We start from the raw sequence: 24,397 nt of genomic DNA, 5'->3' as shown, positions 1-24,397 counted from the left end.
GGTGTGACTGTTACAATTATGAAGAGGTACAAAACACATTATTTTAGATTAGACTAAGTATGACTATAACAAGAAATTAACTAAAAGTGCAAACAACAGAAGAAGTGTAATCTGGATGTAAAGCCTTTATAGTTAATCTCTTAAACTTGTTTAGTATTTAATTTGTCCTCCTATAAAGTGTGTCTTTGGGAAATGAGGGGAGTGAGGTATCCAGTGTTAAAACATTTAGATAAGAGCCTTCTTCCCTTTAATGACACTAAACACACGTCACTCATCTGTTCATTGTTAATCAATACAGCCTAAAATCCGATGGCACAGATTTACTTCCGTACCAGAGCTTCAGGCAGCGGTGGAACAACTACAGGTCACAGGGATCTTTTAGCTCTGTGAAGAGAAGTCCCTGAAGCCTTTTGTACTGGTCGAAACGGAGCTTTAAGGTAGTGGCTGGTCAGCTGTATCACGTGATTTCTTCACGTAAACATGGCGGCCAGGCTGAAACAGAGTTTGTCAGACGGAGGTGTTAAAACGCTTTTAAATGTATTAGCTGTACTGTCTGGTTTGGGGTCATTGTGTGTCTCTGTTCAAGCTGAAATACGAACCGCAGTTCTTGACAAACAGACCGAACAGCTGTCCGTCGTCGAGGGATATCGAGAGGATTTTGTAGCATGGGCAAACTTCACTGATGACATAAAAACATCAGGGTGAGTTCAAATGATGCAGACGCTGCAGATTTACGACTTTGAGTTGACTGTGTTGTTGTAGCAAATATGTTCAACCTGTTTTATTTATCTGGGAAAGCTTCATTTAGCCATCCAGTAAGCACGACGAGCTTTACTTAAGACTGGAATATAATAAGAGACATCAGGATGAAAGGTTTTGTTTTACTTCTATAATAAGATGCGTATTTCAAATGTCCAGCACCGAGGGCCTGAAGGGCAGATATTCATACTTTTCTATCACTGTGATTTGTCCTTGCTAAATTAATGAAATGTTACTTTCTTTCCTACTGAATGTTTTTTTTCTTCTCTTTTTTGTTTGCCATTAAGAATTTGGGGATTGTGAAATGGTATGATGATGATGAGCAAAACAACTAGATAATCTGCCGCCAGGAAAGGTTTAGCTTTGGAAGAGCAAATGCATCGTTTTGATTGTAGCGTATCTTTTTCTGTGATTGATCAATCGACTTGTCAATCATCTCAAGCGCATCTCCTTAGCTTAACCTTTGCTCCTCATCACGAAGGAGCAATGGTTATCAGAATGAATTTGGTTGAATAATGAAATTAAATGGAGGGGGAAAAGCAACATTTAAATGCAACTTAATTGAACATCCATGCTAGATGTCTGGGAATGGTCCTAAGACCTGCAGCTGTGTCCAGTTGATACATTAAAGAGATATTTACATATGTTTTAGCTATTGTTGTAGCCTGTTCCTTCTTACTTATCCTCACCCATAGTGCAGATAAGTCATCTGTGCTTTCTTTTCAGCTGGTCCTACTTGGAGGTCACTACCAGCAGTCAGTATAATGACAGTCTGCAGGCTTATGCTGCTGGTGCAGTGGAGGCTGCACTCACATCTCAGGTCAGCTTAAAGCCTAACTCTACAGCTCTGTTTGAGCCTCATTTACCAAGTTAGAAAAATGCTTATACTTTCTGTATATTTGAATTATTACAACGATTTTGTGTTTTGTGTAGCTCATCTATAAGCACTGGATGAATACTCTGATGGGTTACTGCGGACCTTTCACGACTCAAAGCGGTTACTGTGATCGTCTTAAGGCTTTCATTGCGTCCAATATGCAGTGGGTTCAAGAGCAAATAGAGAAGCAGCCAAGTTCCCCATACTGGTACCAGGTAATTCATGAGTTACATGATGACTACTACAGTTCCCTATATTTTAGTATTAATCATGTTCCTATACACTGTCTACAACTCACTGAAAAGGCCGAAGCCAGACTGTGTTTGCAGATGCAAACAAAGGGATCACATAACAGTAGTTTTCTTACACTGTCTCTGAGTTCAATAGAACAAAATTCTCAGCCCTGCTCTGATTTACATCACATGACTCTTATTCCCATATAGTACAGCTCGGACTATCAGACCATCACTTTAAAATTAGCTGAAGACTCACTTTATAGATTTGCCTTCTCTTTGCATTTCAGTAAAGCATTTGGCTACAAACCCAGTTTGTTTTCTTAAGTACTACAAAAAAGGTGTTTACATTGACCTTGAATTAAAATTATTGGGTTGATAAAGGCTGAAAAAAAGGCCACAAATAAAATCTTTCATCATCGATTTCTGCATGCTAGGTACGCCTGGTGCTCCTGCAGCTGAAAGGCCTGGAGGACAGCTACAATGAAGAGCTTTCATTTCCAACAGGGTCTTTCTCCCTTAACCCTTTTGGCTTCCTGTAAGTAATCCTCAATTCCCTCAAAACCCTCATCTCAATGTTCATACTAATCAAACATGTCTCATCACACCTACTGACATCAAACACTTCAAAATGGTTACTTCGAAATCCCCACTGCTATTCTGTCCAAATAGACTTTTCCAAATGGGTGGAGATTTAGAGGACCTGGAGTCAGCGCTGAACAAATCCAGCCAAACTCGACCTCTTGGTTCTGGCTCCTGTTCTGCTCTCATTAAGCTGTTGCCAAACACTAAGGAACTGCTGGTATCACATGACACCTGGAACATGTACCAGGCCATGCTGCGCATCATGAAGAAATACATCTTTTCCTTTAAGGTGTCTCCTTCAGGTACTGTTCTGATGAAAACATGTTCCACAAAATGTCAAACAATTCCTTTCAATCATATTGCCATAAACAAGAAGCCATCTCAAAAATACAGTTTCTCACTAAATATGAAGCCATATAAGTTGCCTGCCGTGTTGTCATTGTCTATGATGGGGATACAGCTTTAATTTCAGACAACTTAACTAAGATCTTTTAACTTTTGATTCATTCATGGTCAGACCAGAATCTTCTCCCTGGAGGAATTCAGGCATTCTCCTCTTACCCTGGAACTATCTTCTCTGGAGATGACTTTTATATCTTAAGTAGTGGCTTGGTGACATTAGAAACCACCATTGGGAACAGTAATCCTGCGCTCTGGAAGTACGTTCAACCCTCAGGAACTGTCATGGAGTGGCTGAGAAACATTGTGGCAAATCGGCTGGCTACTACCGGCAAGGAGTGGGCCACGACATTCAGCAAGTTCAACAGTGGAACGTGAGTTATGAGCACCGGAGAGGAATTGGCTCTTGTGACTTTTAACCGACCGTAGCACTACTTTGACCAGAAGTTATCTACTCAAAATTCCCGACTCTGGGCTCTGTTGTTTGTTATACATAGTCTTGTGTTGAAACTCCCAGTGCATGAGACGTTCAGATAAGATTATATGTGACCTTTCATTTTAATGTAGACTGATAGCAGTAAAGGAAGCAGTAAAGGGAGAGGGAAAGGGCATTTATAATCAAGAGTCATGTGAGAAGTCAGTCTGGTCATACAGCTGTACATGGGGCATCAGGCTGTTAGTGACTCAGCAGATACATGGATATACAATTAAGGCAGATATTTAAAGCAGACACTAAATGAAAGTTTCTCACTACAGTGTTAACTGTAGCATTTTAATGAATGTTTGTGTGTGTATTGTAGATATAACAACCAGTGGATGATTGTGGACTACAACCATTTCACTCCAGGAAAGACTGACATTAAAGAGGGGCTCTTTGTTGTGCTTGAGCAGATTCCGTAAGTCTTGTCAAACTATATTAATGAAACGCAACATTTTATTCAAAATAGTGCAAAATATAACCCTTCCCTCTCCCTAATGCTGCAGGGGACTAATTGTTTACACTGATAAAACTCAGGAGCTGCTGGAGAAAGGGTACTGGGCAAGTTACAACATACCGTAAGTTTGATCATAATACCCTTTGATGTTAACAATTTTTACATGTTACTTGATGTTGTAACAGTGTTATGTGATTTATTTATTTTCTCTGCTCATGGATAGGTACTATGTGGACATATTTAATGCCAGCGGCTGCAATGAGCTGGTTGAGAAGTTCGGGCCTTGGTTCTCTTTGGAAGAGAATCCTCGGGCCCAGATTTTCAGGAGAAACCAGACCACTGTAACAGATTTGGACTCAATGGTCCACCTCATGAGGTAAAATCTGTTTGTTAAACAGATTTACAGGTGAACCATTAGTCGTTTGCTGGATTGTCAACTTTATAAAAACAAGAGTTAAGTAGTATTAATAACAAGATGCATTGTCTCCTCTCAGGTATAATAACTTTAAAGAAGACCCATTGTCTAGGTGTGATGGTTGTGATCCACCTGGGAATGGAGAGAATGCAATCTCAGCGCGATCAGACCTGAACCCAGCCAATGGAACATATCCGTTTGGCGCCTTAAAGCAGAGACCACATGGAGGAACAGATATGAAGGTTTCTATTTATTTTGATGCTATAACCCATCTTTCTGTTCATACTTTTGACCAGTCATAATCCCCAAATCAGTTTTGCATGGTCTTAAAGAGGCAATGTTTTAATCTGCTGTGTTATGTGTGTTCCTGGGCAGATGACTTCTTATGCGATGTTTCGTGACTATGGTATGCTGGCAGTAAGTGGACCAACATGGGACCAGGTGCCCCCCTTCCAGTGGAGCACATCCCCCTACAAAGATCTTATGCACATGGGTCACCCTGACACATGGACATTCAAACCTATAAAAGTCACATGGACTCCATAATTAATTTAATAATCTGCATACAATTGAGATGATATATTAAATGCTGCCAGTTGTGCTCTTTTCAATTTAAATAAAGGGATATTCTACTTATTTTTTGTGAGATGAACATTAGAAACACAACAGTTGTGTTTTTAGTTCTTAAAAGTGTAGCAATAATTTCTTTGGAACTCTTCAGTATAATGATATTGCACTATTTACAAACGTTCAGCACAGAAAGTTGTATGAAGTCTTGACTGTGAGACAACAATAGGTCTCATAAGATTTGTACACTTTGCTGTTGTAAAGTGGCTGCTTATTCATTCAAGTATCTGAATTTTTTCTTTTTAATATTTTGTTTGTAATGCAAACTGAAAATGTTGATTCCACTAATTTATGATGGCTTTGGGAGTCATTGGAGTTGGAAAATGATTTCCAAAGGACCACTCCTTTCTTTAGGAAAACACTGAGAAGTTACTGAAAAAAGATGAACATGTTTTGATGATTGGTTTAATATTTGGGGTCTTTCGGGGTACAATGTACAGTATAAAAAATAATCGATGATCAATCTTAACCATTGAATGGTTGCAAAACTGGTGGAGTGGGGTAACAATATAATTCTGCCTTATTTTTTCTCATGTAATCCATTGTTGCTGCCCTCTCAACCAGGTCACCCTTGTGAAAGAGATCTTGATCTCAATTGGTGAATTACCTGGTGAAATAAATTCTTTAAATGCTGTATGCTGATTTGCCTTTTTTTTTTTCTTCTCCCCTGGCATTGCTGGGTTTCAGCAGCCGCTGAAAAATTGTTTTGACTATGGGGTGACACATGACATGCAATACAAAGCTAAAAAGAGTACTGTGTTTATATGATGAAACTACAGAGGAGTGATGTCTGGAGGGGAAAACTCAGGGAGTCTCATTGCATTTAAAGAGAAACACCAAAACGGAGCGTTCTGAGAGAGCTGGTTTCTACAGCGTCACAAACCTTTGGTGCTTGATTCATGTTATACACTGCTCCAAAAAAAGAACACTAAAATAACACCCTAGATCTTTACACAGTTGAATATGCTGACAACAAAAAATCATACAAAAATTATTAATGGAAATCAAATTTATTAACCAATGGAGGTCTAGATTTAGCCTCCACGTGCCTGTATGACCTCCCTACAATGCCTGGGCATGCTCCTGATGAGGTGACGGATGGTCTCCTGAGGGATCTCCTCCCAGACCTGAACTAAAGCGTCCACCAACTCCTGGACCGTCTGTGCTGCATTGTGGCGTTGGTGGATGGAGCGAGACATGATGTCCCAGATGTGCTCAATTGGATTCAGGTCTGGGGAACGAGCGAGCCAGTCCATAGCATCAATGCCTTCTTCTTGCAGGAACTACTGACACTCCAACCACATGAGGTCTGGCATTGTCTTGCATTAGGAGGAACCCAGGGCCAACCGCACCAGCATATGGTCTCACAAGGGGTTTAAGGATCTCATCTAATGGCAGTCAGACTACCTCTAGCGAGCACATGGGGAAGAAATGCCACCCCACACCATTACTGACCCACTGCCAAACCGGTCATTCTGAACGATGTTGCAGTGTAGTTTGACCAAAGCACAGCACAGATGTTTCATTTAGAGCTTAGATAGATAGATAGATAGATAGATAGATAGATACTTTATTAATCCTGAGGGCAATTCAAGACATCCAGTAGCAGTATACAAGACATTAGTTACAATAAACAACTGCTGTCCCCCCTCCCTTCCATATATACAGTGCCTTGCGAAAGTATTCAGCCCCCTTGAACTTTTCGACCTTTTGCCACATTTCAGGCATCAAACATAAAGATATTAAACTGTAATTTTTTGTGAAGAATCAACAACAAGTGGGACACAATCATGAAGTGGAACAAAATTTATTGGATGTTTCAAACTGTATTAACAAATAAAGAACTGAAAATTGGGCGTGCAAAATTATTCAGCCCCTTTACTTTCAGTGCAGCAAACTCTCTCCAAAAGTTCAGTGAGGATCTCTGAATGATCCAATGTTGACCTAAATGACTAATAATGATAAATAGAATCCACCTGTGTGTAATCCAGTCTCCGTATAAATGCACCTGCTCTGTGATAGTCTCAGAGGTCAGTTTAAAGCGCAGAGAGCATCATGAAGAACAAGGAACACACCAGGCAGGTCCGAGATACTGTTGTGGAGAAGTTTAAAGCTGGATTTGGATACAAAAAGATTTCCCAAGCTTTAAACATCCCAAGGAGCACTGTTCAAGCGATAATATTGAAATGGAAGGAGTATCACACCACTGCAAATCTACAAAGACCCGGCTGTCCCTCCAAACTTTCAGCTCATACAAGGAGAAAACTGATCAGAGATGCTGCCAAGAGGCCCATGATCACTCTGGATGAACTGCAGAAATGTACAGCTGCGGTGGGAGACTCTGTCCACAGGACAACAATCAGTCATATACTGCACAACTCTGGCCTTTATGGAAGAGTGGCAAGAAGAAAGCCATTTCTTAAAGATATCCATAAAAAGTGTTGTTTAAAGTTTGCCACAAGCTACCTGGGACACACACCAAACATGTGGAAGAAGGTGCTCTGGTCAGACGAAACCAAAATTGAACTTTTTGGCAACAATGCAAAACTTTATGTTTGGTGAAAACGCAACACAGCTCATCACCATGAACACACCATCCCCACTGTCAAACATGGTGGTGGCAGCATCATGGTTTGGGCCTGCTTTTCTTCAGCAGGGTCAGGGAAGCTGGTTAAAATTGATGGGAAGATGGATGGAGCCAAATACAGGACCATTCTGGAAGAAAACCTGATGGCGTTTGCAAAAGACCTGAGACTGGGTCGGAGATTTGTCTTCCAACAAGACAATGATCCAAAACATAAAGCAAAATCTACAATGGAGTGGTTCACAAATAAACATATCCAGGTGTTAGAATGGCCAAGTCAAAGTCCAGACCTGAATCCTATCGAGAATCTGTGTAAACAACTGAAAACTGCTGTTCACAAACGCTGTCCATCCAACATCACTGAGCTCGAGCTGTTTTGCAAGGAGGAATGGGCAAATATTCCAGTCTCTCAATGTGCAAAACTGATAGAGACATACCCCAAGCGACTTACAGCAGTAATCGCAGCAAAAGGTGGCGCTACAAAGTATTAACTTAAGGGGGCTGAATAATTTTGCACGCCCAATTTTTCAGTTTTTTATTTGTTAAAAATGTTTGAAATATCCAATAAATTTCGTTTCACTTCATGATTGTGTCCCACTTGTTGTTGATTCTTCACAAAAATTACAGTTTTATATCTTTATGTTTGATGCCTGAAATGTGGCAAAAGGTCGAAAAGTTCAAGGGGGCCGAATACTTTCGCAAGGCACTGTATATATAATAAACCCGAAACAAGATTTAGGATGACCCCTATATGACTAAAAATAAACAAATTACAAATTAAACCAGTGCAATTAAAAATAGACAGTTAAGAGTATTAAACCAATAATAACATAAATGCAATTGTGGGGAAAACTGAAAAAAGGGGTCAAATATTAGAAGAAAAAAAGTGCCTCCATCCCTTCCACTAAGCTGGCTATGGGCCTGTGTTCAGACCATTTGGCTCAGACATACAGTATACTGTAAATTATATTCAGACCATGTCAGGATCTCTTTAGAGAATGCTGCCCCTCTGTGGGACACATGTAAAAGGCAAGCTCACATTTTTTCAGGGTGCTTAAAATGAAAAAACTTCGATGTGCTGTTAGTGCAACTAATGATCCCCCACTTTCGTAAATCTACCATTCACCAAACAATAAAAAAGACGCATTGTATCGTAATTATTAATTATTATTAGTCACATTATTACATGTCACACGTAATTACGATTACGAATCAGTAGTGTCTATTTTTTATTTCTTTTGTGAATGTATTGCACTTGCGTAGATTTAGATACGTAAGAGATAGTTCAATCCATAGATGAATGGTTAAATCCAACAGCTGAGACTGACTCAAGTTTTTAGATGCCTGCTGGCCTGGCTACAAGTCACGTGATCTACGTCATGACCACCGTGTACCCTGATAGGTCGACGTCGCTGTCGCGTTGTTATCGTTGCGCTGCTCTCTTCAAATATTTTAAATGTTGAACTCCTGTGCACTTATTAAAAGAAAAACTAAGACAACGCTGCATTTTACTATATCTGTTTACGGGATTAGAGAGGACTGTTCACATTCAAGGTATGTAGATATTTGTATGCTAGCTTGTTAGCAACATTAGCGTACACGGACAGTTAATAAACTGAAGGAGCTGGTTTACTGATAAGAAAGACAAGTTACACGTCTCCTTGCTGCTCGGAAGTATGATTGTATCTCACTTGACGTAGCCGACTCCAGAAGTAATTCATTTGAAAAAGTACCAGTATCCATGTGTGGTAGGTTTTCTTGATTGTTTACTATTGTGGAAAGTGTCTTGTATTTTGTAACATGCAAAATCACAAGATCAAATTCCGTGTATTGAAAACAGTTTTCTTAATCATGATCTGAACTTCAAATGGTACAAGCCACCAAATGTTGTTTTCAAAAATTGGACGCCATCATATCTTTATAAAACTGTATCTTCGTGACATCTGTGACAGCCTTGTCACCAACATAACTTGAGAGACTCTCTTGTGTTCACAGCTGGTGGGCTCAGTCTGGTAATGGGTTTCTGGCAGCCCCTTACCAACCTTAGAGAGTATGTATCCCAGAATCCTCCTGTTGTCACATTTTTCCTGTGTCTATTGACTCTGGCTGTCACCTTTATCTGCCTCAGCTCTTACAGCTATGTTTACGCTGTGCCTAATCCTGACACAACAAAGGTAAGGAGTCACTCATCTACTTCAATGTTTGATAATAGATGTAGTCTCTGAGAAATGTCCGTTTGAAACCCACTTGAACAGCCGTTGTCTATTGCTGTGTTGGTACATTAGGCCAGATGAATAAAGCGGTAAATTATACGTACCGTAAATTCCGGACTATAAGCCGCTACTTTTTTCTCACACTTCGAGCACTGCGGCTTCTACTCCGGTGCGGCTAATGCATGGATTTTTTATGGGGGACAATGAGCTTCTGCCGCAAAAACATTTGACTTCGTCACGTCGGATCTTAATATCAGTCATTTTGCGCTTCATGCACGCACCCTCATGATGGAAAACACACGGAGAAATGCATATGATGCAGCTTTCAAGTTAAAGGCGATCGACCTGGCTGTCAAAGAAGCTAACAGAGCTGCTGCACGTTAAGATGACACTGACAGCGACAACAGAGACTGAGGAAGTGAGTAATGAAGTCATTCTGAGGCAGTGAATGGATGGACTTTTTCTTGTGAAATATATTACGGTCATCTTTTTCTTCAGCCGTGTTACAGACACCGTCGGCTAGGCTTCGTATTGTAACGGTTCATGTTGTAAAGTCAGTAGTTGATAATGTGTTCATAATTCCGATTATGTGGAGAGTCAGTGAATGCACCAGCGAGAACGTGTTGAGTGGCTGTATGAGAGAACGCTGGGGGAGAGAGTTGGATTGTTACGGCAAGTTATGTGTTCTCTGCTGTAAACGGCGTGGTCACGGCCGACAGTGATCGGGTTATTAAAAGTTATTATTTGAACGCTCTCGTCGTCCTTTAACGTCCGTACGGACGCTACAGTATTTGCGGATGTTACCGGTAGCCTACGTCTGTGTAAATAGCTCTTGTTATAGCGTGGACACCTGCGGCTTATAATCAAGTGCGGCTTATATATGTACAAATACATTTATTTACTTATTTTTAGCCGGTGCGGCTTATATCCAGGTGCGCTCAATAGTACGGAATTTACGGTAGTTAAATTTGTCCATTAACTGATTTTGATTCAGGTAAATAATGTAAACACAATGTTGTGCTGTGCAGGCTGACTGCAGGTGAGCTTGTGCCTTTTGTCTATCCTGAGGAAATACTAATGTGCTTCATTCTTCTCTTAGGACTGGAACCACCTGCTGTCCTCCTTGTCACAGTTTAAGCTCTGTGTGAATGCAAATGCAAGTTCCCCCGAGCTTATCTCACCCACAACCTCTCCTCTGACAAAAAGAGACATTTCAGTTCAGCCCACAAACCCTCCCTCTGTCACCACTTTACGTCTCAGGGTTCCTCTAGTTGTTATTCCAAATTCAAACAGTGACTCTCTAAAAGACTTAGCTCTACACACTGCCTTGAACAGCAGCCAGCTTCATCTTGGAGGTTGGTATTGTAGGTGTAGTTGTGAAATAAAGTGTGTATCACCATGTGTTTTAACCAGTTTGTGATTGTTTTTCTTCCTAGGCAATGACAGTGTTAACATGACTCTTGAGATTGTGTCTGGAAATGACACCTACACCTGCCTGACTATAAGTGCTCCAACTCATCTCCTGCCCATGAGCCTGTAAGTTCATACACACTCTAAAGTGTGTTTCCAAACCTCGTTATATCGAATCTCCGATGTTTTTGTGTTTAAATGGATTGTCAATGTGTGCGTATGAATGTATGTTATACTTTAATGTAGACTTCCGTCAGTGTGTCCTGCATCGGAGAAAAACATTTCACCCATCCATGTGGAAGCAACAAAACAGCTTCACTCAGTCTCTCAAACCTGCTACAGTCTACGCTCCAAGAATGACCCTTCACTCATAGTCATGTTAACACAGGTACAGTATAACACATGACAAACAACCTGCACAAAAATAGCAATAATAAATTGAAATACCCACCTGTCATAATTCCCTGTCTTTATTTTGAAGGAGGAGCGCAGTGTGGCAGTGCGACATCTGTTGGAAGTCAGTGTGTGTCTGCTCGGAGTGTGTGGGATTCTCTGTTTAGCTGCTAGTATGACACAGTCAGTACGTCGCCACTATTGGAATGGACTGGATCTTCAAAATGTAAGAATTGCTATCTTATACAGTACCTGTTTCTGACATTACTGGTACTTTTCTGTCTTTGGTAATGTTGAATAGAAAACCTCAGGATTATACAGGCAAAATCACTGATGACTAGCACTTATTGTAGGAAATATTTCAGAATTATAAATACTTCATTAATCCTGGTAGAAATAGGAAATAAATTATGTGCTTATGTGGTTTTGGGAGTACTTTTGTTTACTTCTCTTTTTGCATAAAATCTAGCTCTCAAGTGTTTTAAGTAAACTAAGAGTTTTCTTTTGCCCTAACCTTAATATTTGATTGTGTTTTACAGGAGCCCATGATTGATAGCTGAATGTTCTCCATCCTGAAGAAATCTGTTGTTGAATGAAAGAGAAGAGTATTGTGAAATGTCAGGTTTAGGGGGGGCACTGTGTAACATTTTCTGAAGGGGCTTCTCCAAAGCGAGAGCGAGAAACCCTGGTGATGTCATCAGAGTTATCACAACGGTGAAGAGCTCATATGTAGCCATTTTAAAGCCTGCCTCATTCAGGGGATTTTTTTTTCAGAGGGTTCATGTAACAGTGCAGAGCTCAGTCATAATTCAGTGGCATCATTGATGTAACAAAGTTAAAATATACAGCATGAAGTCAAAAACTTTTAGCAAAGGAGGAGTAAATTACGTAATGGACAATAGTTTAATGGGAACAATCCCTCAAATGTATATGCCCACACTGTTGACTGTTCATTGATCACCATCCAATCTGCACTCAAGGATTTTATGCATTCCATTGAACTGATTTGTCTTTTTCAGTTAACGCATGTTCTAGTATTAATTTCACATTGCATTCAGTTGAAAATTAGCCTCTTCTGTAAATGAAAATTTTTAAAGTAAAAATTATAAATCTTTAAAGTACTGCACTTTATTTCTACCAGAACATGTCCATGTTTTTTAGTGGAACCCAGGACCAGCAGGAGCTCAAATTGATGAGCTGACTTGACGATTTCGTGTTTTTCTCCCGAAGATTTAATTTTGGAAGTGAAATGTTCTCTTCCTACCTATTTAAAAGGTATTTGTTTCTGTTCTAAGCACAGTATTTAAATAAACTCACACAGATTTGAACAGTATCTCAATTCCATGACAGTTTATACCATGGATGATGATAATAATAATTGTCTATATTATTATCATTAAGAATTTCAATATTGTTGTCAGCAAAAAGTATTGATATGGAATTTTTGACACTAAACTTGTTATATAGTTAACAGGGTTGTATTATCAAGGTTGACCATGACAATAAAAACATGTTCTTTTGAAAAATCCTGTTTATCCCCGTTTAATCTTGATATCCCTGTCATTTCACCCCTCTAAACAGATACATTTGGCCTGTTTCACAGTGTATCTTCCAGCTAGTTGGCTCCACTAACCCCTACAGCCTGGTAATCAGTCTAATAAGTAGGGATGTAATGATTCACTAAACTCATGATACGATTCTTTTCCAAAATGAGACTATAGACATTATGACTGAAAAAGACTTGTCAGTGTGGTTTGGCCTTTTAATATAAAAAAAAAAGTCTAGCAATAAAGGGAAATGATTGGAGCTTCTCATTATGGGGATGATGAAATGCTGCTACATGGTTGGTTGTACTATTAGTTCCCGGTCTTCTTGCAATATTTGCACAGATTTTTTTCTTGTCTGTTATCTTCTCACCTCTTTTATTTTGTCTTGGGGAAGCTGTTAACCTTCCCTACTCTATAGACTAGCTGCTTACCATCTCAATATTATTGTGATTCATTTCCAGAGTACCTATGTGAACCTTGACAACTGTGTATTGATGTATCACAATTTTAAGATTAATCTTTGCATACCCACTGACAAGTCAAGCAAAAGTTATGTATATGAGCACGTTCTCGTAAAAGGAGTGTTTAAAGCTTACATAACTCATCAAGATCATTACGATCTTCAAATGAAGCTCTGAGCAGTAGATGTATAAAATAAGTAGGTTATAGACTCAAATCGATACAGCTGCAGAGACAAATGCAGAAAGGACTGGCAGGATGTGACTTTATAACTCAAAATTAAAAAGCCTTTTTTCCCCTGTGGCTTGTATAATGGTTTCAGAGGTAAACTTGTAAAGACGTTTTTGTAATATATTTATCTGAAGTTACCTTGATAACGTTTATGGTGTTTATTGGACCCCCTAGAGCAGCACTCTACTAGTGCACCGGTATGTTGTCTTAACTACGTAGCGAAATCTTTTAACCAATCGTCGTTAAGAATTTCTACTTGGTTCTCTCCTATTGGCTGTTTATAGCAAAATAGAGGCGGGATTTCTACAATCCTGTGGACACCTTTGGTGGAAGACCAAGTAACCATAGTCGAAGTGGTTGAAGTCTTCGCGGCCTGTCGGATGGTTTTATGTAAAAGAAAAGGAAACGCAGCGTTACAAAGTATTTGTTAATCCTTGGAAGGATTATTACACTACCCGGAAGTCACTGCAAAGTCGCCGCCATATGAGACAGTCTGCTAGTCGGTAATAATTTTACGACTAACGTCAGCCAAATGTTTAAACTGCATGAGGCTAGCTAGCTAGCGTTACATCACAATCAGTGTAGAAAACGCTAACGCCCGCTAGCTACATATGTTAGCTTAACACTGTAACAATGTTAAAAACAGTTTAAAATAAGTAATTTAATATCTAATGAAATGTTTGTATGCTGCTTGCTGAACAGGACTCGGCCTAAGTTTACTGTAACATCGCTAGCCCATACACTGGCAACAGCATGTTTACATACATGTTCATGTATTTAACGAAGAGCTTGATTTATTTCGCACTCTGTTCTTAATCATGATGTTGTGTTGTCCTGGACTGGCCTTCCACGTGGTATCCTTCATGTTAGGGGAGACTTTTGGTGAGGAGTGGGTGTTAACCTGTCTTTTGACTTGATGCTAAGCGACCACATCAGTTCATATCATCACAATGATGTTTTAAATGGAGTAAGCCTTTTGTAGGTGTGTGTACCAGACCTGTAATATTTTCTTTTTCTTTTTTTTTTGAGGATGGACGGTCTGGACTGAAGCTCAGTTGGACAGAAGAAGGCAACAATAAGTATACAGGAATTAAGTGAATGGCCATGGCCTACTCTAACTACAGCAACCTGAGCAGGGCTCAGCTTACCTTTGAGTACCTGCACACCAATTCGTAAGTACTTGATCATTACCTGGTTAACCGGTTAAACATAATCATCGCAACAATATTAAAATGCCAATAGACTCAGATGCATTCAGATTAACACGCATACGTTGATACACTTGTGACTCCAAGAGAATAAGAAGGTTAAATCAGATTAAAGTCTGCATGGATCATCTAATGTTATGATATGTCTTACTTGTGAAGTACATTGAATATTAAGATACAAGCGTGGGAACTTGAAGGAGGGGTCTTCCTCAGTCCAAACTTAGGTCCCATACTTGGTTGGTATCTTAAACCTTGTAACATTTAAAGCTCATGTGAACTCCAGTTCTGCTTTAAAGAGGGGGGAAGTAACTTGATCAGATTAAAATACATCTAGAATTTACACTTGATTATTTGAAGAAGAAAGTCAAATTCAATTGTGGAAAGTAGATATATTCAACTAGGAACAGGGTTATACAGTAAATCTACTTGTTATATGACCCTTTATTTATGATGTATGCAATTGATGCATACATGCGATAAATTCATATCAAAGTCTGTAATTAATAAGATGAGTTTTTAATTGATAAACATCACTGAAAGTTAAGTAACGTAAGAAAAACAATCAAAACAGATCAAATCATTAAACTTTTCTCCACTGATATTAAAATACATACTTTCAAAGACATGAGGAAAGTTGGAGTGTTGTTTTTTAAAACATATTTATACCTGTAAAGACAAGATTTATTATTTTTACTGATTATATAGAGTTAATGAAATGTATGGTCTGTTTTCAGGACAACCCACGAGTTCCTATTTGGAGCCTTGGCAGAACTGGTCGACAATTCAAGGTATCCTTCACAAACGCTTCTAAATGTTATCAAGCAATGCAGTGTGGCAAAAATCATGTTGACTGAAGCAGAATCTCTGAAAGTTGACTTCTGTCTTTCCTAGGGATGCCAATGCCACACGAATAGACATCTACACAGGTAAGCTCCACAGGAGAACTTCTTCAATGAAGCACACATGTTTATTCATGCTCTTAACATGACTGTTTCACCCTCCTGCTGTGCTGACAGAAAAAAGACCAGAGCTGCGGGGCGGCTACTTGCTTTGTTTTCTGGATGATGGGATTGGAATGGACCCTAGTAAGTGCTACATAAGTCACTGAGTAATTACTTAAACTGTCCCTTTTCATGAGTATTCTTTTTGAGGTTTCAGTGTATTTTGTGCCTTTCTTCTAATAGATGAGGCAACCCACGTTATTCAGTTTGGAAAGTCAAGCAAACGGTCTCCCGACTCCACTCAGATTGGCCAGTATGGCAACGGATTGAAATCGTAAGACAAATATCTGATCTTGTGTGATTTTGGTGCTTTACATTAGGTGCACTAATGTTTAAATTCCCTCATCATTCTTTTTTTAACAGTGGCTCTATGCGTATTGGGAAAGACTTCATCTTGTTCACAAAAAAAGGTGAAGCGCTGACCTGCCTTTTCCTGTCAAGGACTTTCCACGAGGAGGAAGGACTAGACGAGGTCAGATTTTTTGTTACGAGTAACTCATGAGATCTAGATATTTTTAAAACAAATAATCTCAAGTCAATTCAAAATAAAACTTATTTGTAAACTTGGGGAGGTGGGCAAAAATATCATCAGGCTTTATATGAGATCATATTTTTGAAACATTTACTTTTCATGCTTTGTCAAATGACCTACATCTTATTTTATGTTCGTGCATTTTTTTTTTGCTATGCAGCCAAGAAGGATACGACGTGTTAAAATACGACCCAAAATGTTAGAAAAAATGTTTTTAAAAAAAACCCAAAATGTAAGAATTGTTCGATAATGTAACAAAATGCTGAGCCAAACATAATAACTTGTCCAAAATGTAACAAGCTGTTGTTACAAAAAATTTAACAACTTGTTACATATTGGAAAAGAAGTTATTACGTTTTGGGTTTTGTTTAAAAAAAAAAAAAGTGTTATTACATTTCGGGCTCTTAACAAGGTTTTTTATCAACTGAACTCCTTGACCAGGAGACTAAGTTTAGCCTTTTCTTGTGTAGGAAGTTCTGTCCTCTAGAACGAATGTGTTTGAATTCAGGCTTGTCAACATCTCTTGACTTTCTTACTGAAAGACTTTGATCGTCTCCCTTCAGGTGATCGTGCCTCTCCCTTCGTGGGACCTGAAGACCAAAGAGCCTCTAACTTCTGACCCAGAGAAGTACGCCATAGAGACAGAGCTGATCTTCAAATACTCCCCTTTTAAAAATGAGCAGCAGCTGATGGAGCAGTTCAACAAAATAGAAAGCAGCAGTGGTACGCATGTAATATGTTTCCCATCGACAAGACAAATTCTTACTACTTGAAACTTCAGTTATTACTGATAAGCTAAATGGCTTTAAAGCTAGGCTGTTGGCTCATACTGATTATGATTGATTTTCTTTAAAGGTACCCTTGTGATCATCTACAACCTGAAGCTGATGGACAACAGGGAGCCAGAGCTGGACGTGGAGACCGATCACCAGGACATACTGATGGCTGGGACACTCGTTGAAGGAGTGTAAGTATCATATCTCATCAAAGCATTTAACCATGGAATCATGAAGCTCCATATTTTCAAAATGAACTTTATGTCATGGTGCATTCAAATTGTGTTGATATTGATGTGCCGTTCTCTCTCACACAGGAAGCCAGAGAAGCGGTCATTCAGGGCATACGCTGCTGTGTTGTACATCGACCCACGCATGAGGATTTTCATCCAGGGGCATAAAGTCAGGACCAAGAGATTGTCATGCTGCTTGTATAAACCGAGGTAATGTGATAGCACATGTTTGATGTTAGTTAATATTGGGTTCCAGTAACAACACTTAGAAGAGCATTCTTGTTTTGTTCGAAGGGTTTATAAATACTCATCGACTCGTTTCAAAACTCGAGCTGAGCAAGAAGTGAAGAAAGCAGATCACCTTTCTAAGATCGGTGAGTGTTAATCTGATTCCATGCTGTCACGACCGACGCGTTGTCACCCTCATAGCTCAACTATGTTATGTTTTATTTCAGCGGAGGAAAAAGCCAGAGAGGCAGAGAGTAAACGTGTAGCTTTGGAGGCCAGATTGGGAGAGGACCTGTCAAAAGATTCACGGGTAAGCTGAAGAGGATATTTCGCTTCATTTGTAAAATTCCAACTGAGTGTAACTGTGCTCAATTATGAAACCGGCCTCTCTTCTAAGCTTTTTTTTTTTTTTTTTTAACATGATGTCCTCTTATGCTCTCTCTTTCTCAAGGCTATCCTGAGAAAGGTTCAAGACTCTGCCATGATGATGAGACGGGATGCAGACATGAAGAAAATGATTCTCGAAGCCAAACAGAGGTATGGAAACGAAAACATTTAACTTTATTTGTCAAACATACAAAAGTGAAAGAGACAAAAAAAACAAAAACAGAAGCTTTTATTATTAATCTGAGGATTTAGATTTTTTTAAATGGAAATGTTTTGCTTACATTACGTTGTTTGTTAGCAAACGCTTACTCACGAATTTCACTCAACACAATGCTCTAAATGAATTGTTCTCGTTTCTCAGAGCACTGAAGGAGCCAAAAGAACTGAATTTTATATTTGGAGTGAACATTGAACAGAGAGAGCTGGATGGGATGTTTGTGTACAACTGCTCTCGTCTCATCAAGATGTATGAGAAGACGGGCCCACAGCTGGAGGGAGGCATGTGAGTAACACCAAGTCTGAGAACGAGACGTTTACTTTCTTTTCATTGCAGTAATGTGAAATAAATTATTCATATGCTTTGTATGTTTTAGGGCCTGTGGAGGTGTGGTTGGAGTAGTCGACGTCCCATATTTAGTTTTAGAGCCGACTCACAACAAACAGGACTTTGCTGATGCAAAGGAGTATCGACATCTACTGAAATCCATGGGGGAACATTTAGCTCAGTACTGGAAGGACACTAACATTGGTGAGTTTCCTTGAAGTCTGTATTATTTTTTTTGTTTGTTCCCGAACTAGGAAAAAAAGGTAGTTGAAGAGAACTTATGACAGTAAAAAAAAAAAAAAACTCCAACCCTCCAGAAAAACTGAAAATTAAACGAAGTGTTTTATCTGTTTGAGTGGACCGTCATGCTCGCGTCATGCTCGCGTCACACAGTTTGTTGTGTGTGTCCAGCATTATTCAGTGCAGCATTTGCTTCAGTTAAACCTGTAACCTCTAACTCTTCACATCTGATTTCTACAAACAAGGAGTTTGGTTCATGGCGTTTTTAAAACACACTATCATTCCACTCCCAGTCATTCTGTCATTCTCAGTCTTCTACATATGCACAAAGAAACAAGAAGGGGAGTTACAGAAGTGTGACATTTGAAACATTTACCTACATGACTTTGGTGTTAATAAATAACTTGTCACTGTTTAAAAGACTGACTGAGTGCGTTTGACTACAGCTCAAAAAGGAATAGTGAAGTTCTGGGATGAGTTTGGATACCTGTCTGCCAGCTGGTCTGCACCTCCATCATCAGAATCTAGATACAAGAGACGTCGAGCCATGGAGATACCACTTACTATTCAGTGTGGTACGTTACACATTCACACACATGTTGTGTCTCAGTAAACTCACAATGAACCCGCACTGACTCTCTGACTGTGCTTTTGAATTTTACAGACAAATGTTTGAAGTGGAGAACGCTTCCTTTCCAGATGGATGCTGTGGACAAGCGCTACCCAGACAGTTGGGTGTGTCTCATGAACCCAGACAGCAACCAGGACAGGTGAGCAGGCTGATCTTTTCTTTGTGTGTTTTCATTTGCTTCTTTTAGTTAGATTTTTTTTATGCAGCGGGCATGCCAATGTAATAACTGTGTCACTAAAACACTGTTTCGAGTGCTGCTTCATGTTGTTATGTTTTGTTTTTTTTAAATGTTTGCAGGTGTGACGCTGCTGAACAGAAACAGAATTTACCGTGTGGTGTTCTGAAGAAAGACAAGCAAACAGCCGAAGACAAACAGAAAGAGCTGTCAGAGAAAATCAAACAGCAGCAGGAGAAACTTCAGGCATTGCAGGTACCCCCCCCCCCCCCCCCCCCCCCCCCCCCCCCCCGTTCTGTCGTTCTCTGTCTAGTGTGTTCTGTGTACATCAGGACATCATAGTGTAATTTCATTTTTCAGAAAACCAGCACCATCAAATCTGCAGCAGATTTAAAGAAGCTGCCACTTGAGGTCAGCATGAAACCAACAGAGAGCACCTCTCAGGTACTAGGTTTTGTGTATTCTTCTTTTTCTGGGTCACTTTCATCAGTAGCTCCATCAAGTAATGTTCTTTTTTTTTTTTTTTTCTTTTTTTTTCTTTCTTCTTCTTTTTCACATTCCATGATTTCAGGCAACGAGGTCTTCTGAAAGGTCCACCACACGCCCTCGCTCCCCCCCTCTCCCTGCTCACCTCAAAAATGCCCAGAGTACCGCTCCATCTCGTGCAGCTTCTCAGCGCTCCACCCGAACACCCGCACCTCCACCTCAGCCTTCCAAAGTCGAGGCATCCCGGTCACGAGCTGCAGCAAAGCCCCCTCCTCCTGCAGCAAGGCCTGCACCCAAAGCTTCTGCCAAAACACCCCCACCCAGCCGCAGCTCACGGGTAGGTTACCACGAGCAAAAATAACCCAACTAGAAGCTTCTTTTGTTGAAGTTTATCAGTATGTTCACGTTTTACCCAGAGACAATTTATTATCTCCTTATTTAGACGCCTGCCAAATCATCACCAGCCAAAGCTGCAGCTGCTGGACAACGCAAGAGAATCATAGAGGATGACAGCGAAGAGGAGGAGGAGGAAGAAGAAGAGGAAGAGGAGAAGGAGGACGACGACAGTGAGGAGAGTGAAGAGGAACAACCACAGACAAAGAAATCCAAGCTGGCCGCAGCGCTTTCTAACCGTGGGAAAGTAGTTGAAAAATCAACACCTCCTAAACGTGGCAAGCTGGACGAGGTAAACCGAACGTGATGCACAAGTTAGAAAAAAGAGACATGTAGACAATATAATGACAACTTTTGCAAAGCTCCAAACAATTGAAATAATCCTTTAAATCAGCCTGTTTGTGTCAGTCAAGGTGCAGCTGATGTTTCCCTCCGCTGTGTCTCTAATACCACTTACCTCTCTCTAAAGGCCTCCATGCACTATTTACAGCTTGTCAAGAATGACCCACCCAGAATGCTTTCCAGATGCAACAACAGGGGAACATATCCAACCTCTGCACTGACGTGTCTCCTATTCTTCATCAAGCCATCCATGGCCTCGCTCCTAGCTTTCTCGAGAAACTCGTACAGCACCCATACAGTTCAGCCAGCACCTCAGATCCTCTGATCAGGAGCTGTTAACCATCCCGTGTACACAGCAAAAACGTTAAGAGATTAGGCCCAATCCCATAGCTGCACTAAGACTCTTGAGAAGCCTCTCTTTACATATTGAAATAACAGAATCTCTTGAAATCTTTTTTATTTTTTTAGATACTCTTGCATTCCCTTGAACTCATACTTTTATCAGGAGTCTTTGAAGTATGCAAGTTTTTGCCTTATACACTGGAAAAATAAATGACACACAGGCATTTCCAGGACAACAAAGTAGGTTTCTGAATCTTAAATCAGAGCCCTTCTACTGTCAACATTGCAGGTTAACAAACGCTCACAACCTGAGAAGACGCAGCAGAAGCCGACCACACCGTCTCCTGGCCCTAAATCTATTTCCGTGCAGCCGCATGTTGCTAAAGCAAAGGTAGCTTTACTTGGTCGCCCTTTCTAATACCTTCATAAAAAGCTGAATCTGCTCACAGCTACTAACAGTCACAAAACTCTGATTTTCAGCGGATCATGTTGAACTGTCAGATTACCGTTCTCTTGTCTAACAATCCTCTCTCGAAGTAGAGCTCTCATTCTCTTGCCTCTTTCTGTCAAGCATGCCTTTCTCTCCCAATGACCGAGGTCACTCTGGAATTTTCACTTAATGAAAAAAAATCACTTCTTTCACTTCCTTGTAGAAAATGTTCCTCTGACTTGAAAGGTTGTTGATGATTGTTTTTGTTTTTTTTCCCCAAGCCTCCAGAGAAGCAACCGCAGCAGGAACCAGAGAATGACCCTAAAAATGCTCAGAGAGGTGAGAAAGATTGCACGACCCTAAAATGTATCAACACGTAGCTGCAAAAAAAGACACTTAAAAACATGGTAATCCACTAATCTCTGTTTTTGTTGCAGATAAGGGTCTGCTTGTTGAAGTACGTGTCAATAAGGAGTGGTACACCGGCAAAGTCATCGCTGTTGAGGCAAATAAACAAAGTGTGCGCTGGAAGGTGAAATTTGACTATGTACCTCGAACTACCCCTAAAGACCGATGGTGAGAGGATTTGTCCGTGTGGCTGCCCATGGCCACATTGTGTTGAGCTACCTCATGATGCAAAGCATGTACGTTTATTAACCTTTCTGTTTGTGTCTGTGAAGGGTGTTTAAAGGCAGCGATGAGGTCAGGTTGATGCGGCCGCCATCTCCTATCTCTCAGACACCTGACACCCAGCAGGAGACAGAGAAGGGACCAGCACCCATGGAGCCAGACACCACTCAACCAGGAACCAGCCGGGAGGTGACCGACAGTCTTGTCAACATGTTGAGGTGAGCTGATTTCAATGGACTGATGATGTTGCCTCACATCAGCCATGATTGTTATTTTCCATTCAAGCGTTGTAGGTCTGTGGTGTGTTCACTGTCCTGTTTGTTTGCAGGACAATGCTGCGCTACTTCTTTCCGCCTGCTTTTCGGATTCCAAAGGACGATGTTAACAGCATGTCAGCTGAGGAGTTAGTGGCCTTTCCTTTGGTGAGATATATATACAGTATAAGTGTATATAGAAAACCAAATTTTTTTACTTACAAAAAGCATGGAGAAGGAAATGTATTGTGCCAGAAAAAGTACACACAAAAAATACTGACAGGAAACACAGATGGACCTCGCTGTCAGGTCACGCATCATGTATGTAAAGTTAAAGTCCTCAGCAGGCGGCCCGGGTTCCAGTCTGGCCTGTGGCTTCCTTTCAGCTATCACTATGTTGTGTGTCCAGAGTATTGAGTGTTGTTTTATTCTCTTGTCTCCCTCAATCAATTTAGAAAGAGTATTTCCAGCAGTATGAGTCAGGTCTCCAGTCTTTGTGTAACTCGTACCAGAGTAGGGCTGATGCCAGGGCCAAAGCTGTGGAGGAGAAGAGTAACAGCGCTGAGGTCAAACTCAAGGAGGCAGACGAGAAACTACAGAAGCTACGAACAAACATCGTAGCTCTTCTGCAAAAAGTACAAGAGGTAAGATTTACAAATGTTCCTGTTGTACCAGAAACCGATCATCTACAGTGTGACATGATTCCCTTAATGACCTGTTTTTGAATCTTTGTCCTGTGTAAAATGTTAATGTTAAAAATGTTTTTATTTTACCTCAGGACATTGACATAAACACAGATGACGAGCTTGATGCATATATCGAGGACCTCCTGACAAAAGGCGATTAGAGATGAGAAACCTGAGAGAAGAGGACCTGCACATAAACAGACTGGCAGTTTTCAATGCAGCAGATACTTTCTGATGGCTCCACAAAGACTCGGACTTATGTGCAGAGTTGGCTGTGAATATTTGGGGCTATTTTCCTTGTTAATCCCTCCATTTCTTAAATCTGATTGTTATGAGTTTGATCTTTATGTTTTCGATTGTTTGCTCCTACTCCTTCAGTTTCTGCATTGTTGGGTTGCCTTCTGGCCTTGTGGTTTTCTCTCTAGTCCTTTTTATATAGCTGCTTATATATGTAAGTCTATGTTAAAGCCATCCTTTCCTGGATGGTCTTTGGAATAGTTTGTGTGTAGGTTTAATACAATTTATGCTCCCTTTATAAAGTCAACTAATGCTGTTTAACGGCAGACTACATTTGTTCTTTGTTTTGATTGATGGTCAGATGAGAATCAGACACAAAATAATCCCAGACTTGGGCTTGACTGGTTAGTGTCCTGCACTCCGGACTGTACTTCAGCATTACAGTTTATTTTTCTACACTAAAACACATCAGTGTTAGTCATTACCATAACCAGGTTCATGTTTTATGGTTGGGTGATTTGCCACACCCACAAACAAGATTTTCTTACTGGGTTTTATCAGTATGATTATTCCCCTGCTCCACTCCCAAATTTAAATTTATGACTGTTCTGTGTTTATTTTTGGAGGAGAAATTAATCTCATTTAAGTACAAAAGTTGAGTGTTAATAATTATTCAGTGCCTGTGCCCCTTTTGAACAGATTTGAACGACACATTTTTAACATGTCATGGATAATGTTTTATTAAACAATGCATGCTATAATCTTTTCGTTCTGATTGGGGGGAAAAAGGATTCTGTATTTTTGACAAATCTTTACCGACAATAAAACCGGTTCAGTAACAACTTATGATGGATGTATCTGTTATTGTTATACACCTCCTTATCCAAAATTGTAGTTTAAAAAAAATCATTTAACTACAAATTAAAAAGTAACTATTGAGGTATGAAATGATAAGTAACTTTTTTTTTGATGTGG

The 24,397-nt window shown here is 40.0% G+C and overlaps 3 protein-coding genes across 8 annotated transcripts; all 3 read left to right on the top strand.

Annotated features, from left to right (window-relative positions):
- The first annotated feature begins 95 nt into the window (after window positions 1–95).
- Window positions 96–5,464, top strand: plbd2 (phospholipase B domain containing 2). The gene is made up of 11 exons (XM_079349490.1): window positions 96–701; window positions 1,486–1,579; window positions 1,693–1,851; window positions 2,307–2,407; window positions 2,542–2,756; window positions 2,972–3,227; window positions 3,654–3,749; window positions 3,838–3,909; window positions 4,012–4,164; window positions 4,283–4,445; window positions 4,579–5,464. Exons 1-11 carry the CDS (start codon window positions 481–483, stop codon window positions 4,747–4,749), a joined length of 1,701 nt encoding a protein of 566 aa, XP_079205616.1. The 5' UTR covers window positions 96–480; the 3' UTR covers window positions 4,750–5,464.
- Window positions 5,465–8,766: 3,302 nt separating this feature from the next.
- On the top strand, window positions 8,767–12,758 carry LOC306829667 (transmembrane protein 248). 4 transcript variants are annotated; one of them, XM_079352788.1, is made up of 8 exons: window positions 8,767–8,968; window positions 9,410–9,464; window positions 9,543–9,588; window positions 10,727–10,982; window positions 11,064–11,163; window positions 11,284–11,425; window positions 11,519–11,656; window positions 11,970–12,758. In XM_079352788.1, the coding sequence occupies exons 2-8, from the start codon at window positions 9,430–9,432 to the stop codon at window positions 11,988–11,990; spliced, it is 738 nt and encodes a 245-aa protein (XP_079208914.1). In that variant the 5' UTR covers window positions 8,767–8,968; window positions 9,410–9,429; the 3' UTR covers window positions 11,991–12,758. The 4 variants fall into 4 exon arrangements, with proteins under 4 accessions (XP_079208914.1, XP_079208912.1, XP_079208913.1 ...); XM_079352787.1 differs by lacking the exon at window positions 8,767–8,968 and adding an exon at window positions 9,000–9,162; XM_079352786.1 differs by having other exon boundaries at window positions 8,768–8,968; window positions 9,410–9,588.
- Window positions 12,759–13,965: 1,207 nt separating this feature from the next.
- morc2 (MORC family CW-type zinc finger 2) lies at window positions 13,966–24,268 on the top strand. Of its 3 annotated transcripts, XM_079348434.1 has the most exons (28): window positions 13,966–14,170; window positions 14,697–14,839; window positions 15,610–15,663; window positions 15,767–15,801; window positions 15,892–15,960; window positions 16,060–16,150; window positions 16,240–16,348; window positions 16,972–17,131; window positions 17,264–17,375; window positions 17,502–17,627; window positions 17,712–17,791; window positions 17,873–17,955; window positions 18,097–18,182; window positions 18,394–18,534; window positions 18,626–18,780; window positions 19,263–19,391; window positions 19,481–19,586; window positions 19,745–19,877; window positions 19,983–20,066; window positions 20,194–20,445; window positions 20,551–20,793; window positions 21,475–21,576; window positions 21,897–21,954; window positions 22,053–22,191; window positions 22,296–22,463; window positions 22,574–22,667; window positions 22,955–23,143; window positions 23,278–24,268. In XM_079348434.1, the coding sequence occupies exons 2-28, from the start codon at window positions 14,766–14,768 to the stop codon at window positions 23,344–23,346; spliced, it is 3,141 nt and encodes a 1,046-aa protein (XP_079204560.1). In that variant the 5' UTR covers window positions 13,966–14,170; window positions 14,697–14,765; the 3' UTR covers window positions 23,347–24,268. The 3 variants fall into 3 exon arrangements, with proteins under 3 accessions (XP_079204560.1, XP_079204562.1, XP_079204561.1); XM_079348436.1 differs by lacking the exon at window positions 21,475–21,576; XM_079348435.1 differs by lacking the exon at window positions 13,966–14,170 and having other exon boundaries at window positions 14,590–14,839.
- The last annotated feature ends 129 nt before the right edge of the window (window positions 24,269–24,397 follow it).

This window comes from Symphodus melops (genome assembly GCF_947650265.1).
Source record: "Symphodus melops genome assembly, chromosome: 1".
Taxonomy (NCBI): domain Eukaryota; kingdom Metazoa; phylum Chordata; class Actinopteri; order Labriformes; family Labridae; genus Symphodus; species Symphodus melops.
Note: the sequence above shows the minus strand (reverse complement) of the source record. Positions and strands in the feature narration are given on the sequence as shown.

Excerpts from the sequence above, each read along its gene's own strand:
- LOC306829667 (XM_079352785.1), top strand. Across the intron at positions 11,164-11,283 it reads CATCTCCTGCCCATGAGCCT|ACTTCCGTCAGTGTGTCCTG; the intron begins GTAAGTTCATAC and ends ACTTTAATGTAG. Across the intron at positions 11,657-11,969 it reads ATGGACTGGATCTTCAAAAT|GAGCCCATGATTGATAGCTG; the intron begins GTAAGAATTGCT and ends TGTGTTTTACAG.
- morc2 (XM_079348434.1), top strand. The coding sequence starts at position 14,766 with ATGGCCATGGCCTACTCTAACTACAGCAACCTGAGCAGGGCTCAGCTT. Across the intron at positions 19,878-19,982 it reads AGAAACTTCAGGCATTGCAG|AAAACCAGCACCATCAAATC; the intron begins GTACCCCCCCCC and ends TTCATTTTTCAG. Across the intron at positions 22,192-22,295 it reads ACTACCCCTAAAGACCGATG|GGTGTTTAAAGGCAGCGATG; the intron begins GTGAGAGGATTT and ends GTGTCTGTGAAG.
- plbd2 (XM_079349490.1), top strand. The coding sequence starts at position 481 with ATGGCGGCCAGGCTGAAACAGAGTTTGTCAGACGGAGGTGTTAAAACG. Across the intron at positions 3,750-3,837 it reads GTTGTGCTTGAGCAGATTCC|GGGACTAATTGTTTACACTG; the intron begins GTAAGTCTTGTC and ends CTAATGCTGCAG. Across the intron at positions 4,165-4,282 it reads TCAATGGTCCACCTCATGAG|GTATAATAACTTTAAAGAAG; the intron begins GTAAAATCTGTT and ends GTCTCCTCTCAG.